The sequence below is a fragment of the Plectropomus leopardus genome, chromosome 16 (assembly GCF_026936395.1).
Source record: "Plectropomus leopardus strain MGB_pleo_1.0 chromosome 16, ASM2693639v1, whole genome shotgun sequence".
NCBI lineage: Eukaryota > Metazoa > Chordata > Actinopteri > Perciformes > Serranidae > Plectropomus > Plectropomus leopardus.
Window position 1 is genome coordinate 17,233,844 of NC_142191.1, and position 18,163 is coordinate 17,252,006.

The window sequence follows — 18,163 nt, forward strand, 5'->3', positions numbered from 1 at the left end:
GCCTTTCATTGATCTTTCCACTCTCTAACGAAATCATCAACAGGAACTGAGAACGTTCTTAATTACTGAGTTATCCGAGGCCTACAATTCCAGGATCAATTCACTCGAGCAGATAACAGGTTTCTAGAAATAAAACAGCTAAAATCTGTTCATCGTGCCAACTATAAACCACGTGGGCCGACATCTAAATACAGCAGGCCTTTTATGTTGAAAATGGTGCAATTATATGTAAGTGCAGATTCTACTGAATGAGATCTATGATCTGCTGTCTTAAGGGATTTAAAGCCACCTGTCAGATTAACCATTTCTGCGTGACTCACAGTAAAAGGCCAACTCATTTTCTTGACAGGACAGTTTCTGACGACAAAAGGTTGCAAACTGGTCTCATTCCACCTTGAAATTCAACCCACTGTGCCTGCTGCTAGCAATTCAGCATGTTCAAAATGAGATTTAGTCATTTAATGCTAATGCGCAACTTAGTCATTCAACAATTCATTAGCAGAGGACACAGTCGCTGGCTGCACTAAAACAGAAATTTGAAGTTATCAAATGTTTGGTGCACAGATTGACCATAAGCGATGTTATTCATTGTTCATTCTACCTTGTCTTATGCACTCTGACACATTGTCTGTGCTGCTGACTTTTAAATCTCCCAGCATCCTCACAAGCAAAATTCCTTGAGGTTGAAGAAAGTGATGTAAAAAAAAAAAAAAAAAAAAAAAAAAAAGGGTGATGAGAAGGACAAGTTGTTGGCATGTTCAATTTAGGCCCTTGTTTCACCTCCTGTCCTCTGGAGACTAAACTCAACTGTCATGAGAGAAGGAATCAAGAGCATACCTCCAGAAAAATGACACATTTGTGACACCTGACAGGGGTGTGTGGGGTGTACGTACCCTGAAGGCAATGTCATTTTATAAGGTACATGCCTTCATGCTGGCTGAAGTCCCTATTGTTGCGGGAGACGAGCGTAAATGATATCAGAGAGATGGGTCATCTGTCAGAGAGAATACATTAGGGAAATTGTCTTTGAGAGATGACACAGTTAGCGCAGTAGGATGACAGCCACGCTGCAGGCACACCGTCTAATCCGGTATCGGTGGTCAGCTAAACGGTGTACCGCTGACCTTGCCACCCACTGCTACACTTCGCTCTCCCTCTCTAGAGGACAAGAGGGATGTGGGGAGACGTCACAACTCCTTCACAAACGCAACTGTCTACATCTGATTGTGGACCAGTGTGGCCAACCAGAGTAAAAAGGGGAAATTTTTATTAATGATCAAAGCTTTCAGGTTACTGGCTCGAAAGCACAATGATTTAAAGTGAAAACCTGAAGCTCTTGCTGTTACAATAACCCTCATCTTCAGGGACAAGGGAGCTGTTGGTCTAAAGAGGATATCACTGTTGAAAAGACCAGATCCAGTAAGTTGGTTCAGTTCAGATCAGTTCGCTGCATAACTCTTTGTGATTCCATTGTGAAAAGTTGTGGATGGTACCTTTAGTACCTTTGGAACCATCTCCATTTTTCATCACCCCTCTGTTTGGGGTACCAAGCACACAGATCCAGTACTAAAAGGTGGAGCTAGAAACGTTGCAGTGCGTTCATTGTTAGTAGAGAATCAACACTCTGTCAGGGCTGAGTTGCAGCTGGTTTAGCCACTGTTCAAATCGTGACAAGTTGTTTAAACATTAGTAAATTATAGCTACAAAATGAAAGGGTGTTTTGCAGCCTCAAGCAGCAGCAGTAGACTGAGAAAAAAATCATTTCATTCACTGCCGGCAACTTTTAAAGTGAAATGTTTACTTGTAATGTTACTCAGTTCATGAGCTGACAACATGAATCCAGCAACACACCTTAAATTTCAACATTTAAACTTTGACCACTTCATCTGTTTTTATTGTCTCTCTTGGATGACAAACACTTTTAGTAATGAGTGGATCTTCAAGCGTTAAAAAAAGAAGTATATTAATTGCATCTGGATTACATGAACTACATATTCCAATCCTCACTTGAAGGTAAAATGTGTCGGAGCTTCATTCTGTGTGCTCGAGCAGCACTAAACCCCTGCTCTTGCCTGACAAGGAGTCAATGCACAAGCCAGCTATTTTTAATTATCCCATGGAGTAAGACACTGACTCCAGCCTACAGTCCCGTTCTATGGACGATAAACTGGGTGGAGACTTCACACTGTATCACCGGTGAACAAGGAAATGCAGCGAGTGTTGCTGGACGGAGCAGGAGTGACAACAATCCAAACATAAAGAGTGCTGTCTGTAGTGGAGACGCTAAACAGATCTAGGGTCTAGGGCTCTTTGTAGGTGTTGCTTTTGGCTGCAAAGGTGATATACCGAAAGCCTTTGATAGAAATTCAGCTTTAGGTTTCTAGTGCTATACGTATGTTTTTGTACTCCAAATATTAAGAAAATACATTTATGTTATATCATGCATTTTGTAAATAAATATACTTTTAGTCTTTTGTAAGCACGTCTCGTCTCCAAACGTTGTAGCCTTTTTTTCCCCAGGTTGTAACCCACTGAATAACGACCGTCACCCAGCCATGATTTTGAGTAAAAAAGCCTTCGAATTTGTAGTATGATGGTTGCAAAGATACATGAAGAGTGGTCTCTCCTTCTAAACTGATGTACTCTAGGGTCTGCTCCAGGGTGAAAAATAAATAAAAAAGATGGGTGAGATTTTTATGTTGTCAGACAATGAGGTAAGAAAAACAAGCAGTCCAAAAACACGCTACAGGAAGACAAGAAAATATGTGGGAGGAACTGCAGTCCATTTGATGCATCAAGTTAACTTACAAGTTGCGACAATGTTCACAACTTGGATTCTTTTTCATGAAAAATCCCTTTTGATTCTTTGATCACTGGACCCCTATGGACTAAAGGAACATAAGCAATCGAGGAATGGACACATATTTGGACATTATAACCACTTCGAAGGTAGGGAGTAACCATTTTTGCCCTTCTTTCTTGTTTACAAAGCCCGTAAATCAGATTCAACTGTGGTACCCAAAGTTTCTGTGAACTGAATTGAATTTATTTTCTGAATTTGGCAATAAAAGTTTCATAACCTAAGAGCCAAAATTGTTTGTTCAAAATCAAACAAAACTCAAAAATTACCAAAAATCGAGATGATGATGTAAATTTATCTAGAAATTAGACGCTGCAACATCTGACTGATTCTGATAGAGCAGCCCACAATAACCAAGAGTATGAATATTTTCTTTCACTCCTACAATCCATCCAATCGGAGTTGAGATATTTCAATCTGGACCAAAGTGGTCTCATATATCAATATCAGCCAACACTGGTTAGGCTAAAATCATGATTACTACTGTCAACAACTCTTCTGAGGATCTCCAACAGCATGGATGTCATAAATATGAGAAATGTCTTAAGCCATATCATAACAGGACTGAGAGATGTAATAGGGAAAAACTGGCTCAATAGGACAAGACTATTATCAGATATGTAAAACTATTATCACAGCCATGGTTCGACTGTACAGGAATAGGTTACAGCTGTAGTAGACTCCATGTTAGTTTAATTGAGTAAATGGTTCTCATGAATTGCCTGTAATTTCTTGCCCTCATTAAAAAAACTGAAAGCTCATTTGATCCCATTTGCTGCTTCTAAAAGTTTGTTGTATCAATAACATCACAACACATTAACATTAATATATGGATTTACCACATAATGTGTTGTTCATCCATATCAATACCCAACCGTCTCTCTGTTCACCGGGGACTGAAACATCAGCCTCCACTTATGCAAACATGTTTCAGTGCTTCAGAACAAAAGTGATGTTAATTCCCATTCATGCTAATAACCTCTCAACTGACCCCCGAGCTGCAGTTATTATTCAGTTCTGGGTTGCCGCCTTCACAGCATGACTGCATCTACGGTGTGTTTTCATGCAATAAACACATTAAACTTTTACCAAAAGTGTTTGCAAGACACCATAAGTATCCCTTCCCTAAATAAAAGCTTTCAAAAGTGCACTGTGCTTTTAGAGCAGCTGTGTGCATCGATCACAGAGACCCTACAGAAAAATCTTCAAAACGCCAGAAATGTTCAAACAGGAGACATAATTTGGCAAAGATCTGACGCACGATGAGGTCAGCTGAGGTCGACATACTGAAAAGAATCATAAAGCTGTAAATTGTCTCAGTCCAACAGGTGCAGCTCAGATAAATCAGGACAGTAAGATCAATGTCAATCAAGTGTGTGATCTATACACACCCACACAGTCCAGAGAATAAGTCTGATCAGCCAAGGAACTGATAACGCTTGTGTGGGTGCATGGCGGTGGTACAGAGGCTTTAACTAGCTGAGAGCAGATTCTGTTATAGCTTCAAAGTGAGGTGATACACATTGCATTTACTCCAGCCTCCACTATCTGCTCAGCACATCTGAAATCTGATCAGACTTGTACCAAAACATTTACAGGAACACTGAAATCCAAGTTATGCACCTACACAGAAATGTGACAAGATTTTCTCCTGCTTTTGAGAAACCTGATTGTCAACTGAAAGGAGCTGTGAGAAAACATCACCTCACGGATTTTTCACAATTTTCTGACATTTCAGATACCAAGCATTTCATCGATTAATCAAGAAAATAACAGGCAAATGAATTGATAATGGAAGTAATCCTGAGGTCGCAGCTCCAATTGGATTTTTTAAAAAGATTTTTAAAAAGTACACTGGCATTTAAGTCACCGCAAAAACAGGTGTCTGGAAATTCTCGTAATTCAACACAAAAGTTTCTTTGTCTTGAGTCTTACTTTCATTATCTATTCATCTGTTGATTATTTTCTTAATTAATTAATTTGTTGCTTGGTCTATGAAATATCAGAAAATGGAAAAGTCCAAAAATATTCATCGTAGTTTCCGATAGCTCACGTTGGCATATTCAAATTAGTTGTTTTTTTTCCCCTGACCAACAGTCCCAAAATCCAAAGATAAAGCAAGCAAATGTTCTAATCTTAGAAGCTACAACCCGTGATTTTTGGCATTTGCCTTCAAAGATATTACTCAAAATTGGTGCTGATTAATTTTCAGCCAATCAACTTATCCTTTCAGCTTAAACAATGTACTGATTTACATGCTGACAGGTTAAAGATAGTGTATCACTCATGACTCATCTTTCATTACTGGTGATAAGACAGAGATACCTGAACAACAATGATAGGGTTAAGAGGCAACAGGTCAAAGTATTCAGTAGAAAGTAGAAATCCTCCACAACTGTTGAAATCAAGGCTGCAACAAATAAATATTTGTTGCGACTGATTGTTTACAGTCTTTCCTCATTCTATCTGAGCTAGAGAGTCTGGATACTGTTATATTCATGTGTACAGGGACATGAATAACCAGGTTAATCTGTCTTTCACATAAACATCACATTTAAATTATGATCAAAGACCAGGAAACAACAAAACTCAAAACTCGGAAACAAGTGAGCAATGTCTGCAACCTTCGAGTCACCATGTTTGAGCTCTTCACATGTCCAACAGATCACCCAGTCAGGGAACATGCAATGAAGACTTAATCCTGCTGGCTTCAGCGCACCTGTTTGTGTCCTCTATTGTGTGTGTGTGTGTGTGTGTGTGTGTGTAAGAGAGAGAGAGAGAGAGAGAGAGAGAGAGAGAGAGAGAGAGAGAGAGACTGTGATCAGGCCTTGCACATGCTTTTGTCAACAATGGGGAAAAGGGGGTCAGGTCAAATGGCAGCACAAGTTACAACATCGTAACAGCGGCGGCACTAAATAATGCTGTCTCCTGAAAATGTTCAACGTTCCTGGGTGGCTTTATGATGTTGGTAAGTTGTGTAACCGTCTGATTTTTTTTTTCTTTTGGAGGGTGATTCATTCTTGACGCACAAAGCTGACAGTCCTCTGAAATGTAGTTTTCAAATAATCAAGATTAAACCTACAGAGTGGGCTAACAAAGTGTAATTAACAGAATTTGTTGCACCAGCGACACTGAAACAGGAAGCATCAGAACAACACAGAAACTATGGCGTAGGTCCGTCAGTGGTGGGTCTTGATCTTACAGCAACATAACTTTCTGCTCTTGACATGAAGCCTCAATAATCACATGAAAGTATCGGATCTTAGCTGGCATTATAATGCCATTAGCTTATATAAGAAATTAAAAACACACTGGGAGGGAGTTTATGATGCTCTGCTGAGTGAAGCAACTAATGATAGCAATATTAGCTTCGCCTGTTCTTCAATAAAGTATCTTTCAGAGGGATGAAGCTCAGTTTTTTAAGTTATGGATGAATGACTTAAACACATACCACTGGGTGGAGTTGAACTCCAGCAGTTGACATAATTAAATTTCTACCTGAGCAGCAGGGAGGATATTTGTCTGGAGCTATAGGAATATGTTTAATTGCTTCACACAAGTAAAATATTCCCTCTGATAGAAAACTGCAGCCTGTCTTTGATATCATATCAAGAAAATCGACACCTAAAGCACAAAGGTCTGATCTTGTCTCGGTGGTGCAACGTATATAAAAAATTTTTTTAAAAAAAAAGATTCTTGCACACACCCCTGTGTATTTAATTAGGCAAAAACATCAATCAGTCCTGCTGCAGGCATGCAGAGCACAGCTCTTACTTGAAGTTAAAGTTCCTCTTCCTGCATTGATTAGACCCCTAAAAAACTCATCTCTGATCATTGAAATTACATATTTTCCACAAAAAACCTCAACCCTTCATGGTTTGCCTGGTTTAGTATTCATGGAGCTATCATTATTCAAATTAGTCCCGCCCCTCAGCCGCTCGCCTGCAGCTTAAGCATACCCGTTCACTACTCTGCTCATCAAATGCACAAATTTCTACTTGTTTACAGTAAGTAAGTAAGAATAGATAGACTTATAGATACTCTCACCTCCACCCTTCAGAAGCTGCTTTAACACAGAGATTGCGCTGTAGGGCCGTATAGAAGTCCCCCATTTATACCACCCCTGCACTTTTACCCAAATCAAATGATGGCAGCATCATGCTGTAGATAGTAAACTATCACGATGGTGACATATACTGTACTTTCTTTATCATTGGGACAGTTTGGACAAGAAGACACAAAATGACTTAAAGGAAAAATTTCCACAAAGCACTTCTGTTGTGCTTCTCCTAGGGCTGGGCAATTAATTTGAAAAATAAAAGAAACTGACATTCAGAACCTCTAACCGACTTAATCTTGCCTATGTCGGTTATTTCGGTTATTTAAAATTGTGTAAATCCTTTCCCCACCAGGGTTGTCAACTCTCAAGCATCTGCCGTGTGTCTGACGCTTTTGGCTCTGTCTCACCCTCTCACGACACTGAGGCAAATCTCGCACCGAAACTCTGCAACAGCAGAAGTGTTGAACAATCAGGTAATGCAGTGAATGACTGACTCTACAATACAGCTGAGTATTTGACAACTGAGTCGCATGTGCTTCTACGGTGTTTCATTATTGCGGATCAAACAGTCGATGGTCCAACAGCAGTGCGGTGAGAGAGACAGACAGACAGAGCGGAGCTTTTCGTAAGTGTCTGAATGAACAAACAGACAAATATTCAGCAGTGGAAAGTGACTTCTTTAGACTTCTACAGACTACTTTGTTTTAGTTTCAGGTTTAGTCAGACTTTGGATGGAATTATTTAGAAATACCAGGACGCATCGCTATATGGGGTCCTGGGGCCACAGGCACATTGCCTTATTTTCAACCTTTATCTAACTAGAAATGTTGGCAAGCTGTTGGCAGCTATAGAAAAAGTAGGCCAACTCAAAAACTTTGTTCCCCGAGAAAAATGATTAATAGCACACAGCAGAAGTTCAAGTCAGAGTCCTGCAGTAAGGAGCGGTTGGCCTATTATAGGCACAATGTACTTAAATTTACCTGAGGTTAGTTTGAGATGGAGCTTTTCATTCTTATATAATTCTGGATAGTTTAATAAATAATAATGCATTGTATGTTTATTACACCCCAACACACCATGGTCAAATGAAACTGTGTCAGTGAACTATGAGAGAAAAAACCAAACCAAAAAGAAAAGCAAAAAACAAAATGGTCATTCATTAATCGTAAGCAAGGTACAATGTTAAATTCATCGTGATATTGATTTGAAGTCAAATTGCCCATCCACTTGCTTCTCCTATGGACGTGATGCAACATCCTCCATCTCTGATGTGAACCAGAGCTCAGCTTCCAGACTGCAGTGTGTCAAGCTGTGAGTGAGTTTCCCTGGTTCCCTGACACACATTTAGCATTTCTGGAGTGCAAGTGCAGGCTGAACAAAACAACAAAGAATCTGGAATTACTCAACCAAAATCCAATATCTGCCTTCATACCTGTCGTAAATACAACATACAAGCAGGAATCTGTCATATAAAAATCGTTTGCACTGAAAACCAGTGTGTGCAGATATATAACTTGCAGCTGTTACTTGGAAAGAAAGGGGAGACACATGCACTGTGAGTGTGACGGTAAAACTGTGACCTTGGACAAAACCTGGCGCATCAAAATTGTATGCGTTGTCCTGACTCAGAGGTCATTCACAGTGCAGGGAGCTGGTAGTTACACAGGACTGCTCTGTGTGAGAAAGGTAACAGAGCTGATTGAACCATCCTCGTCATAGTGTCCTTGAATGTGGGTCACAACACTGCTGCTCACATGCTGTCGGACTGCTGTCCCCGACTGCTGACCCCTCTGAAAAAACAATTTATCTACTGCTATGTTTATATCCCCAGTATTTATCCTTCCGTACTGATCTCAATTTTTTTGGTCAGACTGTTCACAGACTGTTTTTTTTGTAACGTGGCCAACATCTGACAGCAGTCTAACACAAGTCATCCCTCTGAGCTGACCCCCGTGTGCCAAACAACGCATATTTAACACTTGGCTGCTTTTGCAGAGTCACACAAATAAAAAGAAAGACACTTTTATTAAAGTGGCTGGTGTGTCATTATGATGCTACACAGCATGATAGCTGATCTTATCATATGTAATACGATGTTAAGGACCGTCCACAACAAGAACGATAACGATGGCCGCGTGTCCACATCATGTTTTTATTTGGCAGAAAAGCCGTGGCGGGACGCTGGGGAGTGCTTCAGCCCATGTTTTGTTTTTATGACAAAAATATCTTGACAATAACGTCAGCTAGTTAGCTAATGCAACACTAAGTTAGGAGGGGGTGACGACAGTTAAAAACGAGCTTACAACGCGTAAGGTAATGAGAGCAGTCACCGACAGCATTCAGTGTCTAGCTGAGCTGCTTCCACAAATAAGCTTTTCTGTCTCTGTTTTGATAGATTCTGACTCTCACATCATACAGCTGCAGTGCTGACACGAGTGCCTTTCTGAAAAGTTCAGAGATTTTCAACTGGAAGTGCTCGGAGCAGCTGCACGAAACAGCTGGAGCCAGAATGTTCTAGCTGTTCTTTTATTTGCCTTTACCCACTTAGTCATTATATCCATATTATTGATGGTCATTTATCAAAAATCTCATCATGTAAGTATTTTGCAAAACATCAATGGTTCAACCCCACAATACTGTTGCAATATTGATATTGAGGTATCGGGTCAAAAATTAGGATTATTAGTATTAGTATTAAAAAAGTATTATTTGATTTTACGCATATTGCCCAGCACTATTTATTGCTATGGTTAATGTTTTTGGTGTGGATGGCCAATAACACTTTGTAAAATGACAAATTAACAACTGCTGCGTCTTTTGTTTGAGTGTGTGGCTCCTTAAAATTAATTCTAAGGCTCTTAACTTTGTATTAACATTGAACTCACATTATCCTTTGGCAGCCATTTTTTTATATATGTATATATAACATGTTTTTTGCATTGAAGTGACATATAAATGATTATGTGACCTGATATCTCACTGTTCCTTCATTACAGATTGATGCACTGAGGCTGCAAAAAGTCACAAATTCTGATATGACTATTACACATGAGCCCAAATCTGGTTTGCTTCACAATAGGGATCACGTATGTGATGGGCCAAAATACAAATACACACAGCACTACGTACAAGTGCATAAAGGTGATATAAGAATATGCGATATAATATGTGATATAATATATTGCAAATATGTTACATCTGATAGTCTAAATTGAACTTAAATCACCAGTCGCATAGTACGGTTGTACGTTATCTCACTTCCAAACACGGTCAATCACGGTCTGTAACACATATTACTCAACTCCAGGCCAGGTGTTCTATAGGCTGCTCGCTTTGCATTATTAATCAGCACACCTTGTTGCTCCCCATGTTCACCACTTAGCAATTTGTAAGCATTTTGCTTGCAGCTCTGTGCAACCAAACACCGACTGCCTGCCCTGAATCACTTTAAGATACTCAACCAGCCAGCCAGCCGAGAGGAACCAACAAACACTCATGATATCCTGCTGTTCTTCTGCCATTTGAGTCAGAGTAGTGTGTCTGTTGTACCGTCTACGATTATTACCAAAAACCAATGCCGTGCCTTGACTGTCAAATAAATAATCCAACAGTTGCATTCATTCTCAATCAATCTGCTGACAATTTTCTCTGTTGGTCTGTAGCCCCTTTTTACACTGCCTATTCAAGATGGGAATATGGCGCCGTTACACCACCTCATGTTCTGTATAAAAGGGACGATCGCAGAATGGGGGACGGAGTTGTCTCTCCTTTAAGCCCAAGATGGAAATAGCAACAGCACCAAAACAACGTCTGTGTAAAAGGGACAGTGGGTGGAACGGGTGATACATTTTGACTACATGTTATGCATGCAACCCATCGCAGGACATTTGAAAAGCATCTAGCAGCAGTTAGCGGCTAACTAAAAGAAGAATGGCCGAAAATGTCCACAAATAGGGTAAACAATGAGATTCAGGAGCTCCTTACCCTCCAAGCAGAGGACAAGATCAGCCATCATATAACAGGGATGGCAAGTGATTGTAACTGCTATGTTATACAACTGTTATTCTTAATAAAGCGCTGATGACACATATGTCATATGTCAAACTAGAGAGATGCTGTTGTGATAAACCTAACGGCTGTCACGCCTCTTTTGCTTCTGTAAAGCCAGCATGCTGTCTAAATTCACACACTGGAGTGGCATGATGCTGCCGTCATATGGTTCTGTGTAAAAAAGCAAAGTCAACAAAACAACTAACTGATCTTAATAAGACAAATTACGATCAAATTCATTTCCAGATCAGAAGAGATATTGAGAGATGGTCAGCCTTATCCATAGACTTTAACACAAGATTTGAAGTAATGAAAATGAACATTTTTCCTAGGTTATTGTATTTTTTCCAATCTCTTCCTGACGACATTCCTCAAGAGAAATTTAAAATGTGAGATAAGATGATATCCAGATTTATATTGAATGGTAAAAAAATCAAGGATAAAATGCTGTACATTACAACTGACCAAAGATAAGGGTGGTATGGCACCCCCAGATGTAAATGATTATTATAATGCGGCACAATTTAGACCGAGAATCATGGGGTGTGATAACGACTGTAATAATAATAAGATATTAAAAGGAGGATAGCAGACACTCCAGTTCAAGCTCTAATTTGCAATGTTAAACTAGCAAAGGCATTACAAAACTCAATAGATTCAATACGCTCCCACACAGTGAATATTCGGTTTGACCTAATTAAACAATACAAATTAGAGAGGGAAATGAAACAGTTGAGTTGGTTTGCTTTTGATAACACATTTAAACCAGGTTTGAGTGATCAGAACTTCAGAATTTGGGAGAGAGAGAGAGAGATCGCAGCAATGTGTACAATAATTAAGAATGGAAATATAATGAGTTTTTGTGATTTGGAGGAGAAAGATGGACTAGAAAGAAATTATTTTTTTTAGATCTGCAGATGAGGGACTACTTTATGAAGGAAATACAAAATCCCAAACCCCTAAACGGAGCTCTTGATGTAATGATGCGGACATACAGAGGAACAAGATTCAAGGCAATTTCAGTTATTTCCCATAGTCTAATAAACTGTGATGCATCCTCTACTATGAAATGGGAGCGCGAACTGAACATCACAACAGAGGAATGGCTTAATATGTGCAAATCACAACACACCACTACAAAGTCAAAGACATGGTGGGAGTTTGGGTGGGAAAATATATCCCGAAACGTCATTAAACCTCAAATGAAAATTAAACAAACTGCTTCACAACAATCACATTGGCAGATATGTGGAAATAAAGAGGCAAACCATGCACACATTTTCTGCCAATGTCACAAGTCACAACCTTTCTGGGAAGATGTGAATGCTACAATGAAAGAAAGTCTGGGACATGCAAAACCTAAAGAATGCAAAGTTATGTACCTTGGAAATATAAATGATTATGTTATGGACAGACAGAAAGAGATATTTGACCAAGATATTATTGATTACCTGCAAGAAAGAAGTAACAAGGAACTGGCACAAGACTGATCCCCCTTCTACAGAAAAATGATTTGAAATTATAAGAGATTTATGCCATGGAAAAAGTGACCTACCAGCTTAGACTGAGAGAAAAGGTTTTCGATAGGATGTTTAAACTTCAAGAGACTGGATATATACATACACACCCTTCTTTGAAAATTGACATTTTGTAACCATAACTGTTCTACTTTTTTGTGCTTCTCTTTGTTTTGTTTACATTTCTATCTCTTTTAATGTGGAAAGAAAACATAAGTTAATATAAACAGAATTTGTGGTTGTGTTACAAAAGTTACAAAAAAAGGATTTCAGTTACCAAAATAGTTTGATTCTTTTGTGAAGTAATCGTTTCCTCAATTCATGTATGTATATACATGTTAGAGATGGAGTTCGTGAATTAACTGAGGGGTAACTGAGAAGAGATAGAAAATAAGTTTATACTTAATAAATACCAATCAATCCATCAATCATTTCAGCTCTAGGAGTAATTTTCCTTGTACAAATGCAACCATGTGTAAACAAATCAAAACAGATTAAGTTATGCATTTCAAGATGAGGACATTTTGACAGCGTCACTGTCAAAGAAGCGAGTCGCCTTAATTATTGAAGGTGAAGCAAAGAGCAGAACTTATTCAAAATGAAAATAAGCATTTAATTATTTTTTTCTTCAACTGTGTAATTTTTATTCTATCATCTGCCCTAACCCTGTTTCTGACTTATTATTAATTCGGGAGACAACACTTGGTGATAGAGGGCAGTGGGACAGTAGCTACACATTTGTGTCCATGTTCACACGCTGGTCAGATGTTAACAGAGGAGCAGCGAGCCCTGGTTTGTGCCTCTCTTGTATTTACATTCATTGTGATAAGTGTCTGTTTCTCTGGAAAATATACATCCGGCGATGTTTCAAAAGCCAAGAAGATGATTTAACAAAATGTCCTGCTGTTCTGAAGATACATATCGAAAATCTTAAAAGACTCTTCTACGATCTGGAAAAAATGTCTCTGTCTTTGTTTGGGTTAGCAAACAAACAACTTTTTTTATTTTGAAGCAAAAATGCTATTTTTTTCATCCAAATGGTTAAAAGAATCTTTGAGAACAGCAGCAAATGTTATACAACAAAATTCAGGTTTTTTCAAACATTTTCAGGTATATTTTTCAGTGAAACGGCTGCTTATCTCTGTTAATCGACAGTTATACATGAAGCACAAACTGGGGGGCAATGTAACGCATGCTCGCCCATCAGTCAGCGCCGATCCTTGAGTCCAGCGTGTTCAAAAAATAACTTTTGCATGCAAGGCAGCACGTGGAACAATGTCTATGTGTATGAATCATAAACCATCTTACCTGTATAACCTGCGATCCAGCCCCATGAGGACACCATGGCCAGCAACCATTTGAACATGATCCCTTCGATGTGCCAGAAAGTGGAGCTGTCCCATATTCTCACTGGCTGGAGCAGCACCAGGTATAAGCAGTAGGATGGGATGGCTACACAATTGTTGAAAAACATGAACACGAAACGGAGCACAGACTTGAGCAGAATCCAGCTCAGTCTGCCGGCCCCGTCCAAGAGCTGTGCCATCCTGATACACACCGTCTGCAACAGAGACACAGCAGCAGTTAGCATCTCAGCTTGGCTTGTTTGACAAAGTCGTGTGTGTACACACCGTTATCCTTACTGTAAACAAACTGATGTGCTCTGAACAGGACACAAATCCGCAAATAACCTTACAGCACTCTGGAAGCCCAGAAGAGTTAGTCTGCTGCTAACCGGTTCAGGGTGAGGCTATGTCATGGTAAATGTAACACACGCTTAAAGGACACTGTCTTCTAAATATTGACACGGAGGGGGGGGTTATCAAGAACTATTTATTTTATCGTGACTGCCTGCTAGCTAGCTGCCTCACCTTTACAGCGGAGATACTCAACTTTTTTTTTCTTGGGGGCCACTTTTCCAAATGACAGGAGGCCAGGGGCCAGTCACAGCAGCCCAAAGCACCTTTCTAGGATTTCAGGACATTTCTCAGATATTAGGATGTTTATAGGCATTTTTAAGGCATTTTAGTATAATTTTAGGACATTTGTAAGATTTTCAGACATTTCTCAGATTTTAGGATGTTCAGTTTAGTTCATTTCTTGGACTTCAGGACGGTTCTAGGATTTTGAGACCTGTCCGAAATTTGGGACATTTCTAAGATTTTAGGGCATTTCTAGGATTTTAGGACACTGCTAGAATTTTGAGATGTTTCTAGGATTCATGACTTACTAAGATTTTCAAGTTTCTAGGATTTCAGCTTGCTTGGGGGGGTACTTTTGCAAATAGACAGAATAGGAGGCCAGGGGCCAGTCACAGAAACCCCATACATGTTTCTATCCTTTCAGGTCGTTTCTAGGATTTTAAGACATTTCTAGGATTTGAAGACGTTTCTTGGATTTCAGGAAGTTTCTCGGATTTTAGGACGTTTCTAGGATTTTAGGGGTTTAGCTGGGACCTCTGTTGGGGGGTGCAAGGGAGCCCTATTTTGATTTTGTTTTATGTACTCTGGTGCCTCGTGTATATTAAAAGTGCAAAAGCAATTCTCAGTCTGAATCACTTCATTTTTAACGTGGATAGGGAAATGCTTCAGGGGCCACCAGATACCCAACCGGGGGACAGATTTGGCCCGCGGGTCGCATATTGAGTATTACTGCTTTACGTGCATGCAAAGACGGGACCATAAAAGGACCAGTCGCATGGGACGTGGTCGACCACTTCATGACATGCTAGCTAGCTGAGTTAGCATAATGGGAACAGATGTTAAGAAATATGTTATGACACCCCGTTGGCTACAACAGTGCAAGACGCACATAACAGAGGTACCGTTAGCTAATAATTCAGGTATTTAACGAGGTAATGCCAAAAGCTCGGCTGTCTGGAGGCTGGTGCAAAACGCAATCCCCGTGTGTCTCACCCAGGATATAGCCCGACCCATGTAATGTAAGAAAGTGTGGTTACTCACCCAGTTAATGTCACTGAAGCATCCAAGGACGGTCAGAGATAATTGTTGGAGCGAGATAAACTATGTCACGTGTGGCTAACCTTAACGGTCAAGTTAGCATCGTTTGCTAGTTGACATGGTGTCTCAAATCTGGGGACAGGGCTGGAAGTGTCTGATAACGTTACAGCAGCGCGATAAAACTGCAGCCATTTAGCTAACGTTATCCAGGGGCTGCTCGGGCACACTCAAACCCGGCGGGCGGGCACCGTTAGCTCGCTAGCTAGCTAGCAAGCAACTCCACTTGAGCGTCGCTGCTGGCTCCATCTCAGTCAGAGACACCGGGATTATTCCACTGATGCATCATCATCATCACCATCATCATCGTCAAGTTAGCTAGCTACTGAGCTCCCATTAGCGAATACGGACGAGCGGCGGTTGGGACCGGGCCTCGGATTAACGCTGATAGTTACAAAAACGCAAACACAAGATATAAACGACATATGCGCGTCAAATACGAAGAGCAGCGATTTTTTTTGTCTCTGTGCTGGCAGGAGCCGTTATCTTTCTACAGACCTCGATTCACACAGCAGCGTCAATGTACACAAAAGATCAACACAACCAGAGCGGAACTGAGTCCGCTGTGCCTTCAAAATAAAAGCGTCAGAGGTAGGACTTGAAATAAGGGACTGTTAGTTATTTATGAGAGGAGAGGGGGGTGATGCTACGACGGAGTTTCAGGGTCTGAGACTAAAATAGTGATATTTCATCACGTCATTCTACATCTCATTTAAAAGTGTGCCACAAATAAACTGTTTGCGCACACTAACCAGCATACACGACAGGCGTGAAAATCTAATAAGTAATTTGTGGTGGAGGAAGAGTCATGCATTTTCCCCAAATCACTTAAGGAAAAATATCTGTATGGCCTTTTTGGAGGGTACAAACAAAAAAACAAAAGTCACACCCCAGCCACCCCCCTCCTCTAATGAATAAAAAACAGTCCCTTGCATAACATGATCTAAACTAACCTCTTGTATTTTTTTTTATTTTTGTTTTGGCAACTTTTTTACTATTTTTTTCTATTCTGAACAAGTAAGGCATTATTAAAGTGACAACGACTTCATTGTTTCTTAGTTTTGTTTGGTTTTTCTTTTCAATTTTTTATAGTCTGCTCATTAGATTCTGGTAAATACTGTATAAAGATAGCAAAATACATGGCTGGCTCAGTGGATAGGACAGCGCCCCATGTGCAGAGACTGTGTCCTCGCTGCAGCGGCTGCGAGTTCAAATCTGGCCCCCAGCCCTGCATGCCCCCCCCCCTTTTCATGCTCTCTCTGTATTGTTTTCATATGCAGAATTTCCTGGGACATAAATATGCTGTTGGGTTCATGTCCACTCCCAAGCAGATGCATTTAGTTCTAAATATCCACAAAACAGGGTCACGGCACTCAGTGATATTTACAAGACTGACATTAATTGATATTGTACTTGGGTAGAACAGATTCACATAAAAAAATGCAATTTATAAAATTGCCAAATCCGTGATACATTTTAAAGTATTGGTCTTTACCTCAATGCATGTCGTTAGAAAAGAGAAAGTAAATACAAAATTATTTTAAATAAGTGTAAAATTTGAATAGCAAATCAGTTTACCATAATGTAGCATAACTTGTCCACAATTTAAAAAAATGTTTCAAATTTGTTCTTTGTACACTGCATAGTACCACACTGTTTCTAAGTGTTGCTAAACATTCAATATAAAGAAAATCATTCAGTGAATTTTCTTTTATTAACATTTAATATAAACTAAAGCTTTAAAGGGTTATTTTCTAGTTAGACTATAAGTGACATTCATATTCTACGTTCAGCTATACGTTTTATTTTGAAAACAAGGCGCGGAAGTTCTATTTTTATTCCCGCTCACTTGCCGCTCGTGCGTTCACCTGACGCCAGCTTCTCGCTGTTTAGTGCGCAGACTCTCTGATGTCTGCTGCTGATGGTCTCAGTATCTATGGACAAGAAACAGCTTTTCTAAATTTATGACTAAATCTCATGACTACATCTTAAATCATTTGGACTCATTCCCGGCGGCGAGTTATTTTCAGATTACATCATCAGTCATCAGCTGTGTGAGTTCACTGCTAAAACTGATGTATTTAGTTTAATTTGTAACCGGAAACTGCGTGGGCTGCTGGAATTAGCATCATTATTATTATGATAATTTATTGCATTTTACAATTTTGGATAGTGTAAAGCTAGATTGTTATAAATTTGAGGAAAATAACATGGAAATCGTAAAATTACCATTAGAAATAGTGAAATGTAATGTTACACTGTAGGAATTAACACACAACTATCTATTAGATTACCGGTAATATTTTGTAACATTATGATTAAAACAAGTCCGGAATTAATGAGAAATGTTAGTGCTCTTCAGAAAGTGATGTCCATTTAATGACCATGGTGTGCCCCCTGATGGCTCTTTATGTTATTACACATCATGTTGACTAAATAAAAGGACGTTGAAAACTGAAATTGTACTGGAGATAACTACATGCATGAAATATGATTGGATTGAGTTTATGCACAGGGAATTAAAAGCAATTTTGGACCTTTATGCTGAAAATCTTCACCAGATTTGAGGACTATAATGTGAGGACTTTGGGTCATATATTGTGTGTCCTTTACACCTGGTCAACATTATTTTTGGAAGGATAACACTCTGTGTGGAGCA

General features: G+C 39.6%; 1 protein-coding gene across 1 annotated transcript in view; it reads right to left on the reverse strand.

The window, feature by feature from the left end:
* lpgat1 (lysophosphatidylglycerol acyltransferase 1) overlaps positions 1 to 16,052 on the reverse strand; it is a 66,136-nt gene extending 50,084 nt beyond the window's left edge. The window contains exons 1-2 of the mRNA XM_042503165.2: positions 15,451 to 16,052; positions 13,796 to 14,048 (exon numbers count right to left, since the gene is read on the reverse strand). Of these exons, the coding sequence (XP_042359099.1) occupies positions 13,796 to 14,033 (238 nt within the window). The 5' untranslated portion in view covers positions 14,034 to 14,048; positions 15,451 to 16,052. The remainder of the gene's footprint in view (positions 1 to 13,795; positions 14,049 to 15,450) is intronic.
* Between the last annotated feature and the right edge of the window lie 2,111 nt (positions 16,053 to 18,163).